We start from the raw sequence: 20,205 nt of genomic DNA, 5'->3' as shown, positions 1-20,205 counted from the left end.
ACCATGGAGCCTTAATCTCAACATGAAGTGCATGCAAACAAAGGAGCCATGATGCCCTCTGTGTGATCTTGAGTCTGTCCATTAGCAGCACCCTCTTCTTCTATCATTTCTATAGCTCATGACATACTTGAATGCAATGGACGGGGGGGAAATGCAAATCTGGTCTTTCTTTCCCTCCCAACACGTACCTGTTCCTACCTAAACTCTTATAGCAGGTACTGTGAAGTTGTTTATATAACTACTGGGTACTGTGTCAGCCAATGATAAATGCTGATTTCCCTTTTTGCCTTTTCTTCACTGCTACATTGTCTGAAGGAAGCTGAACAAAAATATGTTTTACTCATAATGTACTGTACCTGCGTAACAATATATACATGAACCTTGAACTTCGAGATTGCTAGGCAAAAACAGTTTGGGACATCATGCAGGGTCATACGCAAGCAATATGCCTGAACCAGCAAGAACAAGGACATTCACCTCCCACCCCAATTATTGCCACGACTCGTTCAATCTCACAGGAAGAAGCTGCTGAGCTCTGTGGAAATCTTTGTTCTTACTTTAGATTGACTTAAACTCTCTGACAGGTTCCATTTCATCCCTGCCCTTGATTAATTGATTCTCTAAAAATTGTTTTTTTCCCTCTCCTGGTTAGCCCTGGTGTAATGTTTTTATTCGAGTGCGTAAAAGTCCTTGCAGTGCAGTGCTTCATGAAGTATAAATAAATATGACCAAACATTTTTCCATGTAGGAGGCTTTAATGTTTTGTCATTTTGCTGGAGATGTGATGAGCAAGCTGAGAGATGTGACTGATGTGACTCACAAACATCACACTCACGTCAGTCACATTAAGTCTGTGTGAGGCTGTCCTTGTGAGCGTATGTAAAATGAATCACACCATCGCCAACGCCTTGCAGCAGGGTTTGTGTTTGAGGCTTGTCAACCCATTGGGCTGACGTGACCTCTAAACATGCATCTATAACAACTGCTTTTGGCAGAAATCTCAGTGTTTTATGGCTGCTCGTGGAAACATCAAATTGCGTGTTAGGCCGTATAGGTGGAAACCTTCTATGTCCATTGTCCAAAGCTGTTACTTTTCAGGAAATGGAAAAAATAACCTTTGTTCCAATGGATTCAATGTAGATATTATTTTAGTCACAAGCTCTTGTAGTTATTAGATACGTGTCACAAACTCACAACACGACGCTTAGTGAACTTGTAGATCGGCTATGTTTGAGGGGTGCTAGCCCCTCCAATGCATGGCTTTTGAAGATTACGGCTGCTAAGTCTATGGGCTTTTTAATATATATTTATAGCACTTATGACGTCAATCGAATGGCAGCAGCCATATGTTTGTTAAATGTTTAATGTTTGTTTACAGTAGCAGTTAAACACACATTGACAACATCATGTGACCGATTTAGATACAGCTGGGCGCCCCTCACTTCACACAAATGTGATTTTTGAGCCCCATCTATGTCCAGCTTTGAGGGTTTGAGTAAACAAGCATAGAAGACAAAAGTGTGTAAACTCAAACATTGACGACAAAAGTGGGGACGCAAATTTTGATTGGCCAGAATGAGATGATGTGTTGACGTATGATGATAAGAGAGCCCCTCACTTCAACACAGTTGTGATTTTTTTTCTGCTGACACTGTAGTATTTGAGAATGGGATTTTTCCGCATTATTTTAGCCAGCACAAGATGGCTAAAGATGCTAAGATGGTTCAGGTGAGTGCACTTGGAGAGCTGTTAGGAAGTGCTAAAGTGCTCTTTTGTTAAGTGTCTTTCTCAGGGACATTTATACACACACTGGGCAAGCCAAGGGTAGAACCAGTGAGTGACCTTCTGATTCCCAGGCCGCCTCTCAAACCACATTTCTATATTCACTCTCAGAATTACAAATGGATACATGAACACAGATTTGACTGTGTGAAGTGTCTGAGGGATGGTGAAAGACTGTCTGTCCGTCCGTCCGTCCGTCCGTCCGCCTGTGTGGCTGTGCATGATAGCACTGTGCATGTGTATGAGCCGAATTACTGTTGAGAAGTCTGGATAAGTGGCTGGGAGTGGTTTCACAAGCAGAACATATTCATTTCAAAGCCTGTTCTGAGAGACACACACCAGGGGAGAGTGAGAATAGAGGCTTACTGGCTAATCTAGTCAGAACGTGTGCTGGAAAAGGCACAGAATCCTTAACATACTGGAGAGAAAAAAACCCCATCTCATTTGTGCCTGCTGTCACGAAAACTATTTTCCACAGCTAACGTAGAGTAAGTGTATTCGATTTGAGAGTAAAAGTGAGACAATTCTGTCTCATAATTGTTAAATGATCCATTTACAACTCAAGAGAGCGTACAAATATAACCAAATGGATACATTTGTTGACAGTTTCATTTCATTTATTTATTTCGAACATAACGAAATAAATGAGAAAATACAAAGGAAATAATTTGTTTTAATAAAACCCGTGCCAAAGTTATCTTAACATCATCATTTAATGATATCCCATGTTTGAAAAAGGAGTAGGAAGTTATCAGGTCCTACCCCTCCTTTGTGTATCTCAAAATCAAGGACAGCCCTGGGGGGAAACCTACCTAACTAGCTATTCTATCCTACCTATGTCCATTTTTAAACATTTGTTGTTTGTTTAAACGTATTCGCTGCATTTTACAATATTGAACTTCATTCGAACGTGTAAAACTGTATTTTAACCCATCTGTGTGGTAGTGTATGTTAATACTACTCTCACAATGAGAAATGTAGACCCCATAGTGTCGGCTATGACACCTGCTACTGTTTGACACGCAGCCCTGCCTGAAGCTCACAATGCCCAATATCTTCCATGGCCAGCGGACATGTCCTCTTAAGTCTTATCTGAGCGGTAGAGGTTTGGTCTCCCCCCGCAGGAGAACCGGGTTTGAATCGCGGGTGTTAGTTTACAGTTGCATCTCTCTACTTCGGGGAGGACTTACAACGTACGGATTGCAGCATTAGCGCAAACTTGACCACCGTCCTCTCACCCGTTGCTTCTTCTTCCAAATGGATCCTCTCTGAGAGTGAATTTGGACAACATTTTGGTTCCATTATTTCGTACACTCACACATAATAGAGGACCATAATGGAAATGAGCCCTTGCGCTTCTTTATTGTGTTTTTAGTCACGGTGATGATGCAAATCAATCAATCAATCAATCAATCAATCAATCAGCTGTGACGTCACTTACACTTGGATGTCTAGCATGATCCTCTTGTCCTCCTCGACGTGGATGCCCCAGATGCAGTCCTGCCCGCGGTCGTACGCCTCGGGCCAGTTGGGAGACAGCACCACCCCCGCCGAGTCGGTCATCTCTCCGCTGCACACAGCTGGAGGAAACACACAGTGGTGGTCATTTATTTTTCACTAAAGTAAAAGTATCAATACTGCAATATAGAAATACTTGTGAAAGTCCGGAATTCCAAATGTACTTGAGCAAAAGTACAAAAGTATTCACATCAAAATGTACTGAATGAAGTACCAAAAGTAAGAGTAGTCAGTGTGCAGAAGGTCCCATTTCACAAGTTTGTATAAAAATCATTTGAAAATAGCAGATCTACAAGCTCCCAAAGTGTTACATTGCGACACATTGTGGATCGCTAGTAGACCGGCTATTTTCAAATGGCCAAAATATATAGAGCTGAAGTGGGTAATGTATGTCCAAATGTACAAAGTATCTATAGTAACTAAAGCTGTGTACCATGTTCCTTGTATGTCTTGTATTTTAAAAATGGAAAAAAACCCAATAAAACATTATAAAAAAAAGAGTAACTAAAGCTGTCAAATAAATGTAGTGGATATTTGTATCTGAGATGTAGTGGAGTAGAAGTAAAAGTATTGGATATTGGAAATACTCAAGTAAAGTACAAATACCTCAACTGTGCTTAAGTACAGTATTTACAATAAGTAAATGTACTTAGTTACTTTGCACCACTGCCAATAGATAAGGTACACAGATCCTCAGCGTTCCTTTAAATCCACTCACACCTGCCAGCATTTGGCTGTGTGAAAGTATAGGGATTTTCTCGAATATCAGTCAAATGGCCTGCCCTGACATTAATCAATTAATTAATTATTGTTTATTTTATTTTTTCAGTGTTCAAATGTGATCAAAAGTCAACATTGAAAATCTCATAGAAAATATTAGACGCAAACAATGTGAGTGTGTGTGGGTGGGTGCGTTAGTTGTTTGAAAGGGGCAGCTTTCGCACAAAGTAGACTGAAATGTAGAAGTGTGTTTCTCGTTGGTTTCATCCATTTTTCCACAGCAAACAGCAAAACGGGCTTCAGTGAGCACAGACGAGTGACAGGCAGGCTGTTTACACATGCATTGTGCATGAAATTGGTAGATTAACGGGAGAAATTACCAACAGGGAGAGCACAGTGGGAGAAATAGGGAGACTCCTGATAATCTTGCCATAAAAGCCACACCTCCTGTGTCATCATTCAATGTTACCATTGACAAATCCTATTCACTTTTATGAATCCCTTAAAACACTTAGACCGCTATCATTTATTGAAAAATTAGGATCTAATTCACGCCAGCATTTTTTTAATTTGAGCTCTTATTTTGAAAATCCGCCATTTCCGGTCCACAACCGGTAGTCCTACGTTAGGAGTTTTCACACAGCTGGATGGGCCTTGTTTACAAAGTGAATCCAGGCCGGAGCTCCGGAGAGCTCTAGATTGTCAGCTCTGTGCCGTCAAAGAAACGCTGTTTTGACCAAAAATGCCATCTGGGACAAGGAATAGGAGTTACAGGCGATTGAAAGAAATGGATAGAATGGATGCTTATGGCGACGACGATCTAAGATGGGCGATCCAGTTCTGTGCTAACAACACAGCTAGCTAACCGGCTAACGTGAGTAGCATTTTGGCTCGAGCAATCGAACGCGCTATAAAAGCTCAATTGCCGGAGGCCGTCGGCAATGGCGATAAGCGTCACTATCAAAATTAGGCTTCAATTGACTTTAATCGTCGGCAATGGCGCGGAGGGTGTTAATAAATATGAATTAGTATTAAATATAATACAAAATAAATACTAACTATATTGTCTTACTGGTAGTGTGTACAGGCCAATGGTGTGCAGATGTTTTTCATTTCTTCAGTATGTACAGGCCATTCACAAGATTGAATGGTAAATTGTCTTTATGACCTTTTGACATCAAATGTTAATAGTCTATTTTACAATACCTCACGTCAATGGACAGTTCTGAAGCTGTGAACATGACATAGGCCTACTATACAAGAAGGACACACTGAAGTGCAGAAAGGGTGAAGAATGTGGAATATGTTGGTATTATAAATACAATTGCTGTGAATTCATCAGACTTGAGTGTCGACTTCTATTGAAACAACTTAAATTGGCTTTCTAGGCTCCTGAACTCAAACCTTGGAAAGCTGTGCACACTGTCCTGGAAAACTGACCCTGACATAAAGCCACCTCTGTCACTGTGCGTGCGTGCGTGCATGCGTGCGTGCGTGCGTGCGTGCGTGCGTGCGTGCGTGCGTGTGTGTGTGTGTGTGTGCGCATGTGCGCATGCGTGTGTGTGTGTTCTGAAGAAGTATGGTGAATAGGCTTTATGGCAGGGCCATGTGCCTCCAAGGCCAGCAATTGTGTCGGCCCCGCAAGCAGACAGATGAGGATACCGGTAGATGATTATAATAAGTGAAAATGTATTGACAGTCAGGAAGAGCAGCTTTAAGCATGTTATAGAATTAGCTGCTGATGGTCCGTGTCTTTTGAATAAAAAAGTAAAAAGCCAGGAGGTCCTGGTTGTGCGAAATAAAAGATGTCAGGAGATTTGAATGCCCCAAAAAGTCCTGTCAACCATAACGTATGGACTCACCCCTGCAAGCTGGCTCCGTCTCATTCCACTGTGGGTTCTGCACATCGACACACTCAATCACAACAGATCCTTGCTCCAGTGTATAGCCTGGATCACAGGAGAACTCCACCACTGCTCCTACGCTGTAGGTGGAGTCACTACTGCTGAAGTTCCCATACTTGACAAAGGGTTCATAGCACGTTCCTTTGGCAAAAGCTGAGGACACAAACACAATGCAATGCATCAAACATGAATAACATATAATGCCTGATCCCTGATCATATTTTACAATCTGAAACGGCATTAAACTTACCTTCGTATCTAATGGCAGCACCGGTGGAGGTAAATGTCCCGTCTGTGGTGAATTCCACAAACAGGTAACGTCCTGTGCTGATCACACCCTCATTGGGCAAGTATTCCACTTCATAGGAGTCATACACCGGAGGAGAGTCTATGTTGTTCCCGTTTTTTATCAGAAGCCTGGAAATCAAACGGAGCGAATATGAAGAGCATTCTGGAGAAGTGAGAGAATTATCACAAGCCATCTGAGAGCCACATCGGTGCTCCATTTGTGGTGGCTGTTGCCAATCTAGCATTGATGATGGCTTTGTTCAATAGGCCTAGCAATTTGTCAATTTGAAACACAAATTGGCAGTAATTGGTAAATGGTGCATTTATGTAGCGCCTTTTATCCAAAGCGCTTTAAAATGTGCATTGCATTCGCCCATTCACAGACACATTCATGTATACGATACGTACACTGACGGCGGAGGAAACTATGCAAGGCACCAACCTGCACATCAGGAGCAATTAGGGGTTCAGAGTCAAGGACACTTCGACACTATCTCTGGGGGAGCCCAGAATCGAACTGGGAACCTTTCTTCAACACACACGTTTCACGTTTTGCTACTACAAAACCCATGTAAATCGTTACACATTATCTCTTGAGTCATGTGATCTCTTAATTATCTATCAGATTTTCCATATTACAGTACATTCTAATTGGCTAGGACTGACTTTACTTCCAAATGTGCATGCCCAGCATGTGTGTAGGTAACCTTGCCTGCCTGGCATAGATCTCTGCACGGAAATGCTCACTTCTCTAGTTATATTTACTGCATCACTTGAAGGTTGGTCACCAACTTTCTAACTTTTTGTATTTTTTTTAACAACACTGATTACTCTACCTATTAATTAATAACTAATGGAAACGGTGCCTCACACCAGTTTTAGCTTACTTTTTTTGTTTTTGGTCCATTTTTGTTTTATTTTAGTCACCCCTCCCTTGAAGCATATATGTATGTAAAACAATGTTTGAACAGTTTTAACAGTGGATGTTGAATGGTGGTAATGAAAGAACTGGTAGTAACATGAGGAAAAGAAATAACCCTGCACAATCATATGCTGCAATGTAATTTAAAATCACCTGTGAGCAGATGAGTGCAGGTTTATGCCCCTGGCTAAAGGTCTAAGAAGGGAAATCACTTTTTTCAAATGTGACGTTGATGGCATTCATTATTCATAATTTTTGCAACTTTTAGTAAAATTGCTGCCCCACACACACACACACACACACACACACACACACACACACACACTTGCTCTGACACGATGTGCTTCCTGCGCTGTGCATACTCTACCTGTCGTCATCCTCTGCCAGAGCCACCTTCTCAAAGTGAATATGAAGCCGTTGGCCCTCTGGTGCCTCCAGGACCCAATGGCATGTCAGATTGTTACTGTAATTTCCAGGGAACCCAGGGGAGACAATACGGCCGTGGGTGGCATTTTTAATCATTCCACCACAGAATGCTGGATGAGGAGAGGGAGAGAGGCGGAGAGAGAGAGAGAGAGGGAGAAGAGTAGACACAGAGAGGGTAGGGTGGGGTTGAAAGCGATGGTATATAGATTATGGAACGAGTCTTGGAGAGAAGTCTCTGTCCCCGCCCGAGGGTGGATTGAAACGGTAATCAATGGCTGGAAGCTGTGTGCTAGCTGGCTCACCAGGACCCAAATGTCTGGGTCTGTGGGAAGGACTTGTAAGGGGAAGCGCAAAGCACAGCAGGAACACTATCAGTGGGGAGCAGCTGCAGGCAGGCAGGCAGGCAGGCAGGCATGCAAAGAGAGCGACTGGGGCTGGCAGACGAACCTTCACTAACTCCAGATAGGATAGTCATGCAGCCCACCTCTAATTAAGGCAGCTTGGTCCAATGGTCCTTATTTTGCCCTGTCTCCACGGAACAGCTGTCTGTGCTGCTAATCACATGCAAATACACTCATTTTGGCCTTGGAAAAATAACTAAGCAGGTGAAAGGGGGTGGCGGAAATGAACTAAACGGCTTGTAAGGGCCACCACCTGTAAGTTTGAAGGAAGTTAGTATGAAGATGCAGTGATTACAATTCACCCATTGTTATGTGGGTATTTTCTGTGCATAATTATGTCGTTAAATACAGTTTAGAATCCAGACCATATGCAAAATTGCACAGCCAAGGTGCACATCTAATTGAACAAATTGTAAAGTTATGCTTATTGCACAGATAAGCCATGAGCGAACGTTTGCTGCCAGAATATATTGCTGTTACTGCAGCAAAGGTAAAACAAGCCCCCAAATGTCAGTTCATGCAAGGCACACAGTAATTACCACTAGTTTTGGCCATTTACAGTGTATTTAATAGTGTTCTCTGAAGCATTACATCTACAGACTACATGTGGCTAGGCAGCTGTTAGCATCAACAATGTTTCTTGCGGCCGGGAAACAGCTGCATCTGGGGATCCCTGTCTTGTTCTTACCCACGCATTTGGGTTCCTTCCCACTCCAGTACGGTGTGGTGGCGTTGCGGCAGGTGAGCGTTCTGGGGCCCTGCAGCCTGTAGTCGGTGAAACAGCGGAAGTAGGCTTCACCGCCGGGATGAAGATGTGTTACGGACACCTCTCCACCAGCGGGCTCCTTCGGGAAAACACAGCTCAGCACAAAGGCTAGAATGACATGGGGGGATAGGAAGGAGAGAATATATTTTTTAGCCAGGTGGGGAAAAAAACAACCTCATTGAGATTAAAAATCTCTTTTGCAGTAGTAACCTGGCCAAGAGGCATCAAGTTAGCATTTGCTATGTTAACTTGCTGCCATTTGTGACCAAATTTGACTGAGAGCCTGCCATCGCGCAAATTCCAGCTTTTCACCAGAGGAGAAAAACTTTTTTTTTATTTTTTTAATGAGTTTATAGCACAGGCAGACTCTTCACATACTAGAGCATGTCTGAAATAAGTGTCAGAGCTGAAATCGACATGTAAATATGAAATAAATGCTTAAACATGTAGCTAGGTGTAATGTTAGAGTCCACAGAAGTGAACCTTTCAAGCCTGTTTTCTCAACCGCTGTTTTCTGCCAGACATTACTCTATAAGCCATATCTCCAAAACTGGTGGGTCAAACTGAACAACCAATATGTCAATTTGAAGCTATGATTCCCTGCTTTCATATGACATTAAAAAGAGCCATACAGTATGACTGAAAGCACGGCTGTCTCTAACCTTATTATGGCACTTCTCCACCACATTCAACTCAAATCTACACAATTCTTATTCCCAAGTAGTTTGTTTTCCACTGCAGATAGTAGTTCAATGTCATCATGCTAAAATATCAATGGTGATGTGTCTGGAAACAATCTGTAGATCACCTGTCCTATATTGTATGTATTAAGGGTACAGTAACGTTAACAGTTTCTGAATGAATGAATGAATGTGCCGGTACCATGCGGTAGAAAAACGCTATAAATGTAAATGAAGGTCTGGGCAAATGTATCCTTATGCATACAACACAGTATAATTGACTTTTCCTGAAGTTATGTCAAACATTGTTGTGTGTTGAAGTAGCTATGTAGTATTGATTGGCTTATGGATCAGGGAATTGACTGTGATTTGTGATTTTCCACTCTATATTCTGTCCATGTTGTTCATTAACATGAGTTTGGATTATTTGTAGCTATAGGTCTTCTCCATGGTTTCTGGAATGGGAAAGGAGAAGCTCAATTTGTCCAACAGAAGCTTTCTATAATAAGGTCTCCAATTCAATCTTCAATCTGGTTGTTGTCTGAGAAAGACATAAAGCTGTGTCTCTTTATGATGAACAAATATTTAAAAAGTGCAGTGAATACTATAAAGTGACGTCACAGATTAATCTTCTGTGTCCGCTGATGTGTGACACATTTTGTGTGTATTGTGGATCTTGACATGCACTTTCCTTGAATACGAGCTCTCATTCCCCTACAATACTTCCTTCGAAAACATTATGCAATGCATAAATCAAAAGTATATTTGCTTCCAATTTCTCACCCGTTCTCTTTCTCTGTCGCACGCACGCACGCATGCACGCACGCACGCACGTCGCACGTGTCTACATATTGGCAATGGTCTGACTGTAAATATGTTGCACAGACAAAAGCTCTCAGGAGTATATTTTGGCTTACTGTAGTTGTGATTGGTCCGGTGGTATTGGTTGGGTTGTTCTTGGGTCTACATAGAAAAGTTAGAAAGCCGTTGCAAGCCACTGGACATAAATTAATTTACTCTTTATTCACATTAAAAGGGAGGGAGTCCAGCATATTCGGATTGGTCTGTCTAGTTATCAATCGGCAACAGGAAGACAATATTTGAGTAGAGTTCAACACATTTGTGCTATTGCTTCACTGAATATCATGTGTAGTGGCTTCATATTACAATCAATGCCCCCCGCCCTTTTTTACACTATGAATTGTGATACACATTTCTTTTAAAGGACTTGCTAAATCAATCTGTCGTCATAATCTCGATGGCTATTCCTATACTTCCGTCAGAAATCAGAATTAGTGATTTACTTTAGTTAAGAGTAAAGCCCTGCTAAACTTCAAGAGAGACATGTATTAAGGTGTGTTCACTTTTACCACACTCATGGAAGTATACCCGCAGGAGCAGAACTCATACAAACAAGCAGCTTTACTGAGGTAAGCACAGGGCTCAAACACACTGGAACAGGTGGAACAAACAGAACAGAATGCTGCCTAGCAAACAGACTGGGTTTAACAGAACTCCAAGCAGCGGCTGTAGCGGCTAGGACGTAAACAATGAAATGAACAATGGGGCAGCTTGAGTGACAGCTGGCTGAGTGGACTGCAGGACGCATGTCAGGGAATCAGGGGAATATCTGCCGTCCAGGGGAGAAATATGATATGCACAAAATGTTGTCATCAACAGACTGTTGATGATAAATATGGTTTCATTACTCTCTTAATTGTATTAATTTCAAATAATTATCAAATTAGGGCAGGGCAGTATATCGATATTTAGCATGTATGTACAATTTTTTGTTTTTGCATACGTTTATAGAAGTTTGTCAGCTTGAAAATCTGTTATTTTCAAGCAGTGCATTGAGCAGCCTTGACAATGGATTATAGAATTAGGCCTCCTACATCGCTGTACATATTTACAGGGAAACCTATTATTGTTTCATTAGCTGTCCACAGCCCATTTATGTACGGTAGGTGCTCATAAAGCCGTGCATAACTTTACAATCTGTGGTGAGCCATAAACGGAACAGCTCACACAGAATCATTTGTCGTCTCCAGTATTGGCACAGTGATGACATGAAGCCATTTTAAAGCTCTGTGTTTCATTGTGCACAGAGCTTTGATCAAATATAAGCTTTCTCTAGCTCATATTTATTGGAGGATGAATACACAGAATGTGTGACTCATAAATTAAATCTGCATTAAAGCAAAACACTATGATTAAAAGCATACTGTACTTATCTCCGGTTGATGACCCAACCGTAAACTCCACCCATCTGGCACTCCATGCATAAAACAAATCGACACTGTTGGGCGGAAACCTTGTATGTCAAAAATACCCGTGTTCTAATTAGAAGATTTATAAGCCTACAACAGTTGCGTCCACAACGCCACCACAACGTATAAATCGGACATGACAAAAAACTAAAATCCCAGTCTGTCATGGTTTGAACATACTGTAGAGCTGGCTCTTGGGTACGCAATTTGTAGGAAAGGCCAGTTCAATAATGTCAGACAAGCAGCAGTGAACCAGTAAACAGTAAATCAAATAAGCCATTCCTATATTTATAGAATACACATGATGTGTTTGATATGAAGATGCGGGCAGTGGTGGAAAGTATAAGTACATTTACTTACCTAATGTAATTTAACTACATTATTTAAGACCGAAATAAACTATTCATTCATATAGTACATTCATGTACTGTAGTAGGCTTTACTTCTACTCCACTGCATTTCAGAGACAATGCGTCGCGATGCAACGCATTGTGAGCTTGTAGGTCTGCTATTTAAAAAATATATATACATTTGAAAACTTGAAATTACACATTCTGCATAAAGAGTACTTTCTACTTTTGGTACTTTAGGTACATTTTGATTCCAATACTCTACTCTAGTATCTATTGATACTTTTACTTAAGTAAGACAATTGAGTACTTTTTCCACCACTATATTTATAGAATCCACGTGATGTGTTTGATTTGCGGGTGAATATCCATATCATAAACACCACGTACCCCAGCTAGTACAGTATGTGGCGGTGAAGACAGGAGTAGGGTGCTTATGACCACATTCCTGTGATCCTTTGTGGCCAGATGTAATTGTATGGGGTCTAGTAGGACTATAGTAAATAATAATAAAGAAATTGCTGTAAAAAAATTGTAAATAAATAGATAAATAAATACATATTTAGCCACTTGTTCGAATCAAAAATAGCTAAAATCGTTAAAATGAAAGAAAGCAGCAAATGAAAATAATTGAACACTCAGCTTTAACTTTCTCTAATAACAACCTAAAACATGAACCTTGGTTGAAAAAGTTGTCCTTTAAGTACATACAGTTCATAGAGCCGATTGGGTTTGAACAGTTTCATTTTGGCATTGATATACATACATTGAAGGAAAGAAACCATCAATTGAACAATAACTTACAACTACTGTATATATGCAGTGCAGCACATAATGGACAACACCGGGACCCATAAAGTCTTGTAAAACTGTCTCCATCTAATCTGCCTAACCTACTGACTTAGGTTATTCTTCTGCACAAGTCAGTGGTTTTCACCATAATGAAACAGCTACTTCGCGAGACACACACAAAAAAACAGGCGCCCCAGGGACATCCATTCAATTCATAGTTTATCACTGGCTCCAATGAACCTAGTTATTGCCATTATCATAGCAGCATTTATATCTCTATTGAGCCCATACAGTAAAGGGAGCCGCAGGGAGAAAATGTCGGGCCAATTCCTGAAGAATTAAATTACGTTCTGCCTCCATTCAGCTGAATGTGTTATTGGGTCATAAAGTATGATTGTTTTGCTATTACAAATAATGGTTCCACGGTGCCGGCGGCCTGGAAGATTAGCTGATGGTGGGCCCATTGGCAATAGATGCAGAAGCTTATGTCCTTAGTTATTGTTCCTGTCTGGAGGAGACAACCCAGGCACACTGATAATGCCCGGGTTATACCTTTGTTTCCACTGGCTGCTGGCCTGGCATTTATCACTAAGGTTTTTTAGAATGCACAGATTGCATTCTAAAAAAATGTCATAAATAGTTTGTCTAAATTGCCTACTACTAGTGCTATGTATATTGTATAACTAACAACCTTATACTGAAACTATATATTTACTTAAGATGGATGGAAATCAAATTTCCATACAGTAGTTTTTGTAAAAAACAAACAAAAACATGATCAATGTATTACGTAACATCACTAATATTTCCATTACTTTTTATTAGTCAATTAGAAGAGGAACACAGTCTTTAGTAGAGAGCACAATGCCGATTTTTGCAAAACACATTTTTTGCTATTACTCCTACATGTTTTCTCCAAAAACCATGCAAATCAGTACATAGCATCTCTACAGTCATGTGCATCAACACGGATCTGTCCCATTTTCCATATTCTATCTTGATTGGCTTCCAAGTTCCAAAGTTTGCAGGATTGGTCCGTTTTTTACAAAATACCTCAAATCATGAACGCAGCTTGTGATTTCTGTGAGATTTTGCACACACATTCCCAGGCCGACTGGCTGAGGAATAAATGCCACCCTTTTCATATTGGCCTGTTATAGCACTACCAGCAAGTTGATTTTGGACACATTTTGGAACAAAATGCTGAAATGAATGCAGCGTCCGATTGCCGTGAAAGGCCTAAGAAGACATGCCACCCTTTTCACATTGGCCTATTCTAGCGTGACAGGGACCATATATACAGTACATGGGGAAATTGGCATAATGACATAAGAGTGAGGGAGGAAAGAAATCTAACTAGAAAAAGTGCCCTTCTGGGCACAGGTCTCCACCAGGAGGATAGGACTGTGTGAGATGTTTGGCAAAATGTTTAGGATTAATATAAACATGTTTTTGAGGCATTTTGTTCCAAAAATGTGTTTTGCAAAAATCAACCTGTTGGTGGCGCTATAACAGGCCAATGTGAAAAGGGTGGGATATATTCCTCAGCCTAGTAAGAAAATGTGTGAAAGATTTCACGTAAATTGCATGCTGCGTTCATGATTTGAGGCTTTTGTTCAAAACGGGGCAATCTTGCAAACTGTGAAAGCTAATTATAGCCAATTAGGATGGAATATGAAATATCGGACAGATCCGACTTGAGCACATGACCATAGAGATAGTGTGTAACGATTTGTGAGTAATATCAAAAAATGTGTTTTACAAAAGTCGGCCTCCTGGTGGCGCTATAAAAGGCAGATGCGGAAAATGCAGGTCAACGGTTTGTCCTTGGCCTCTAGGGAGTGTGCATGCAACGTTTCACGCAGATCGGTGCAGTTTTAGGTAAAAAATGTGAAAAGCTGCCTCATGGTGGCGCTATAACAGGCCGTTCTGGAAAATGTGGGGCAGAGGTTCATCGTTGGCATCCAGGGAGTGTGTGTGCAAAGTTTGGCATCGACCGGGTTAACGGTGCCGGAGATTAGCTGGTAACGGACGGACGGAAGGAAGGAAGGACGGACGGACACACACACACGGACGGAGTGCAAAACATACTCTCTCCCCATGCCTTCGGCCTGGTGGAGACAATAATGAATTAGAAAAAACATGTAATGTGGGTCACATTACATTTACGTATTTCACATGAAGCTGTAAACTGGTCTTGTGTTGTGAAAGGTCAGTGGCAGCCTGGCTAATAAGCCAGACCGGGTCAGTGGCAGCTTGGGTCAAAGTTGAATTGATTTGAGCCCATGCATCGACTGGGCAGTGCTCCGTGCCTAGGGAGGGCACAATTGACCAAAAATGAAAGGGCTGAAGCCGAAGCTTATTATGCCCACCTTATTAATATTTAAATTGGTTATTACATAGAACAAGGAGACAAAAGCAAAACACTACATTGCAGTATTGATACTTTTACTTCCACCACTAGGCAGCACTGCATTCTCCAGAAGAAAATCAGTGGTTCAGAGACAGTGCAAATAAAGTCACCTGTGAACATGTTAACCTCTACAGCCTCCAGGTCGTCAGTCCTGTAATGGGTCTTTCTCATTAATGAAACCTTGCCTAGTGGCCCCAAGTTATTTCATCTTAATAGCCTTTATTGAACTGATGACCGTTAAAATAAAGTGTTTAACCCGGCCACATAAATATCAATAGCATCACGGCAGAACTACTGGCCCGTCTCTCTCTAATGCTGAATCACTTTCCCAGGGACAACGCTATTGATCTAAAAAGGCATTACTTCCGTGCAGAGTGAGTGTTTGCCTATCCTGTATAGACGAATCCACGGGGGGGGGTGCCCTGGGCGCAGCCATAGCTGAGGTGCAACATGAAGTGCAAGGCTCTGTGGATTCGTCTATAGGAACAGCCTGGTTTGTGCGCTGGGTCAAGCTTCACTATAGCAGATCTGCAAGCGCATGCATCGCAGCTTGTAGATCAAGTATAAATCACCCTTATCGGTCATTCTCCTCATGTTATCCAGTCATCCCCTATAGGAGCGGAATGTCACTTAAGACAAACTTGACTGACAGGTGAATGCATGCATCGTGATGGACAGAGTCCAGGATGTAAATGATGACTCCCAACAACACTGGTAGCCTTTGGTCCAAAGCTTTGGTGCTCAACTGATGATGATTAGAGGATCAAAGACAGGTGCAGACTGTCTCATATAAACAAACTCAGTCTCGTATTAGGTACATGCTTTTCAGCCCCTCAGGGCTTTGTCAGGCGGATGTGACCTACTATTTGCAGTTATGCAAATTTCAACAACACGATACAATATGTTCATCAGTGTATTCTATTCCTCGGTGACACTGTGGGTGTCGTTATCAGTGTTTTCGAATTTGCTTATGCATAGTGCGGTATAAAAGGTAAATGGTGCATTTATATACAGTAAATGTGTATGTAAAGCGCCTTTATCCAAAGACGCTTCATGGCATTACATTCACCCATTCACACACACATTCATACACCGGTGACAGAGGAAACCATGCAAGGGACCAACCTGCACATCGGGAGGACGGGAGCAATTTGGGGTTCAGTGTCTTGCTCAAGGACACTTCGACACTAACTCTGGGAACTAGGAACCTTGCGGTTCCCATCTGGCCACTCTACCCCTGAGTCACCGCTATCATATACTATTACTGTATGCGTGTGCAGAAAGAACCTTTGTGCTTAATGGACGCTCCACCTTTCATGTGCGCTTCACAGACTTTTAAAACCCGTACACCTCCCACCACCACCACCACCCCCCATCAGTTCACATGTGATCACATCCCAGTGCTGCTGCTGTTATTGAGGCATCCATCAGTCTGCCATCAGAGGCATAGCCTCAATGCTTTGGCAGACATTCATTACCCTGAGCCCAGATCCCATCGCTCCACAGATCTGTCTGCCACGCCACGCCTGTCCAATCACATTTCTCACAATTATCAAAGATAAGGTGATACTGTGCATTAATTGAAATATCTCCAGCAATCTATCCCTTTGAAATGTGTGGAAATAGGTCCACGGTTTTTTTTGGGGGGGGGGGATGCTTGGACATAACAAAACAACAGGGTGTTGATGTGTTTCACCGATGCCATTAGAGGAAAAACTCCTGAAAGTCCATTATCTTCTTTTGAAGATTTCCAAGAATCAAGAGGGGTTAATTTCCATAATTGCTTTATGGTTTTTGATGTCTTTTGAAATTCCTGTCATCTTTTGATTCTATTCTTTGATTTAATCTCCCTCGCTGATCTCCATGCACCGCTTTCTCCCGCATGCTTCCTTTGCTTTAGCATGGCTTTTATCTTTCCTATCTTTTTTTTATCATTAAAAGTGCCCAACCCTTGACGTGTGCCACTTGACGTCGAGCAGCATTCGGAGCGGCAAGCTCCGTGGAGTTCAAACGGTGAAATCACACTGAGAGCTGGGCAGAAAGAACAAAGCACTCACATCAGCCGCTGCTCCTAAAAGGTATTGCGTGCCATACAGTATGTATGAGCTACAAGCTCACAACATGTGACACACTGTGAGCTTAAGATCTGCTATTTCTGATGAACATTTGCACAATAGGGACGCTATAGGGTTGAAGTGGCTTCCATCTGGGCATTGGCCTTCATGAAGTGGCTGAACCTTTGCTCCCAGCATCAAGGCTCCCAACTATACACAGTGTGTATTGCTCCCAACATCAAAGCTCACAGCTATTCACAGTGTGTATTGCATCTGCACTGCCAATAATACTGTGCAATGAATCACATTTTTAGAGATGGTAACCATTGAAGCCCTTTATATATTGCCGTACGATGACAGTAATGTAGGCTATAGGACATTTTAAAACACAATAGGTTTGGCTATTATTTTTGCTACAGGAAATTGTTGAAATTTCTAGAAAGTATTGGAAAAACTATCCCAACATGCCAAAAACATGTTGTAATGAATGATTCTTCTGTTTGTTTAGAACTCCAACCCTCAATTCAGCTGATGGAAGTGTATATAATTGGTGGCCATTACAATCTGTATGTTAAAATAAAGCACCAGGGGAGAGAGAGTGTAAGCACGTGCATGCGTGTGGTGGTCGCACGCATCACTCCCCACAGGTAACACACGCATGTTTCTAACATGGCAGACAGAGAAGGATCTGCATTGTGTGTGCGTGTGTGTGTGTGTGTGTGTGTGTGTGTGTGTGTGTGTGTGTGTGTGTGTGTGTGTGTGTGTGTGTGTGTGTGTGTGTGTGTGTGTGTGTGTGTGTGTGTGTGTGTGTGTGTGTGTGTGTGTGTGTGTGTGTGTGTGTGTGTGTGTGTGTGTGTGTGTGTGTAATCTTGCAAACTACTGGACCGATCAGCATCATATGTCTTGTCACACTGCCAGCAGGCCAAGGAACTCAAATCCTTATTCAACGACAACTTATGTCATCTTTGTGAATTCACTCGGGTCTCTTCAGCTACTGACGCACAACACATTTTCCCCGAGGTTTATCGAAACATTGTTCTTTGTAAAATACTAAATTGTGTTCTTATTAGTGAATACTATAATGACGATCGCAACATTCAGAGGGATGAGCGAGTCCAACTGAGAGAGACAGAGAGAAGCAGACTATTCGAGAAGCAGACTATTCAACTAGGAAATACACTAGTTGACCTCGTTGGTACTGTTTTTTCCCGTTTCTGTAGGCCTCAAGATCAGCTAGATTATAGTTATGTACAACAATGTACACCGTTTTTAAATGTACAAATATTATATAAAAAGGTTTTTTATTTATTTTTATTTACATAATAGGTAGTTAAACAACTAGTCGACTAGGCATCTAGTCAACTGAGTACATTTTGGTCGCTGGTTATCAGATTAATCATGAAAATTGAAATGGTGACTCGCTGGAGTCACAGATGTCACCAATGTTGTTGTAACACTGATATGTATTGTAATCCAATAGTCGTCAATTAGACCACTGCAATTGGTCCAGAATGCTGCTGCTCGCCTATTGACTGGCAGTCTGGCACAAAAAAACGAGAAAATATAACCCCTGTACTGGCCTCACTTCATTGGCTCCCTGTTAATTTTAGGATTGATTTTAAAGTTCTCCTATTTGCTTTTAAATCTTTAATTGGGCTGGCCCCAGAGTATCTCTCTGAAACAGCCTGCCCTTACATATTAGATATCTGCCGAGTCTATCAATGTCTCTAAGTCTCTGCTTATAAGACTCGTTTATTTTCTTTGGCTTTTAATCCCATCTGAGTCCACGTCTTATTTGAGCTTTTTCTTAGTTTTTATCTTTTGTGCTTATGTGTGTTCTTGTGATCATGCAGTGACACTGTCGACATTTCTCTATATTGTGTTTCTTGCTTGTTTGCTTCGCTTCTGATCTGTACAGCACTTTGGCCAATCTTGGTTGTTTAAAATGTGTCCTATAAATAAAATTGATTTGATACGTCTGATTTTGATATCCCCACTCTGATCATTAATTTGTATTGTCGGTGGTGTCCATGTTTTGTCCCTGCTCCTGGTCAGGCTGAATTAAACACATGCATTTCCCTTTAGGAAATGTATATTGTCTGATACAATATGTTTGATATTATGCTATAGGGTTAGGGTATACTAATGTGAAAATGGTCCAAATTTGGCTAACTTTGCCATCATTGCTGTAGACTAGAGTGTTTCAAAAATGTTGCACGGTGTGCTGTGAGCTTGTAAATTTGCTATGTTTTGGTATTTGCCATACAAAGAAGTATGTTAGAAAATACCCCCCCCCCCCCCCCCCCACACACTATCTTAAAGTTGGAAGCAGGTATACAATCAGGTATAAATCTCAGCCTCCTGGCTGAGATTTACTCTCTATTGATTGCACCCTGATCAAGACCTTGAGGCCGCACTCGACATGCATCGGTCCTCTATTGACTTTGCTCTGATATTAAAATTGTATTTTCACTTGCAAACGTAGGGCCTGGATTTATTTTCCTTGTAGTCTGCAGTCTGTACCACTGGGAAAACAACGCAGCACTTCCTGGACATTTTTGCTGTGCGCACCTTACTAGTAGTTTGATAACATGTGTGAACACGTGGCTGTATTCTTCATTCCTGTATTTGGAACAATGCATTTTAAATAATCCCTGTGGACAGTCTGCACGCCTCCCCTCGGAAACTGAGTGGAATCTCTTCAGTCTTCAGTCTATAATAAATGACATTGCCTTGTGGAGAGCACCAGCCTAATATACGGTAGAGTTCTACTCCACTACACCTTTCTGTAAAGCTGGATGAAAGTATACTGTGTTGCTCTCCCTTTTACATGAGCAGCGGAGCCTGGGCTGAAAGAGTATTATCAAAACTTACCTTGGTAGTGCAGCAGGAGGGATCCAGGCTGAGGCTGATAGTTGT

At 41.6% G+C, this 20,205-nt stretch overlaps 1 protein-coding gene across 1 annotated transcript in view; it reads right to left on the bottom strand.

Moving 5' to 3' along the window:
* LOC306928529 (seizure protein 6 homolog) overlaps nt 1-20,205 on the bottom strand; it is a 60,974-nt gene that overhangs the window by 11,632 nt on the left and 29,137 nt on the right. Inside the window, exons 3-8 of the mRNA XM_079508732.1 lie at nt 20,161-20,205; nt 8,650-8,835; nt 7,502-7,670; nt 6,175-6,341; nt 5,883-6,077; nt 3,224-3,362 (exon numbers count right to left, since the gene is read on the bottom strand). The exon at nt 20,161-20,205 is cut by the window's right edge and continues 151 nt beyond it. Coding sequence (XP_079364858.1) covers nt 3,224-3,362; nt 5,883-6,077; nt 6,175-6,341; nt 7,502-7,670; nt 8,650-8,835; nt 20,161-20,205 — 901 coding nt within the window. The remainder of the gene's footprint in view (nt 1-3,223; nt 3,363-5,882; nt 6,078-6,174; nt 6,342-7,501; nt 7,671-8,649; nt 8,836-20,160) is intronic.

Source organism: Electrona antarctica (assembly GCF_951216825.1).
Source record: "Electrona antarctica genome assembly, chromosome: 8".
Lineage (NCBI taxonomy): Eukaryota > Metazoa > Chordata > Actinopteri > Myctophiformes > Myctophidae > Electrona > Electrona antarctica.
This window is presented reverse-complemented; position numbering and strand designations above follow the sequence as displayed.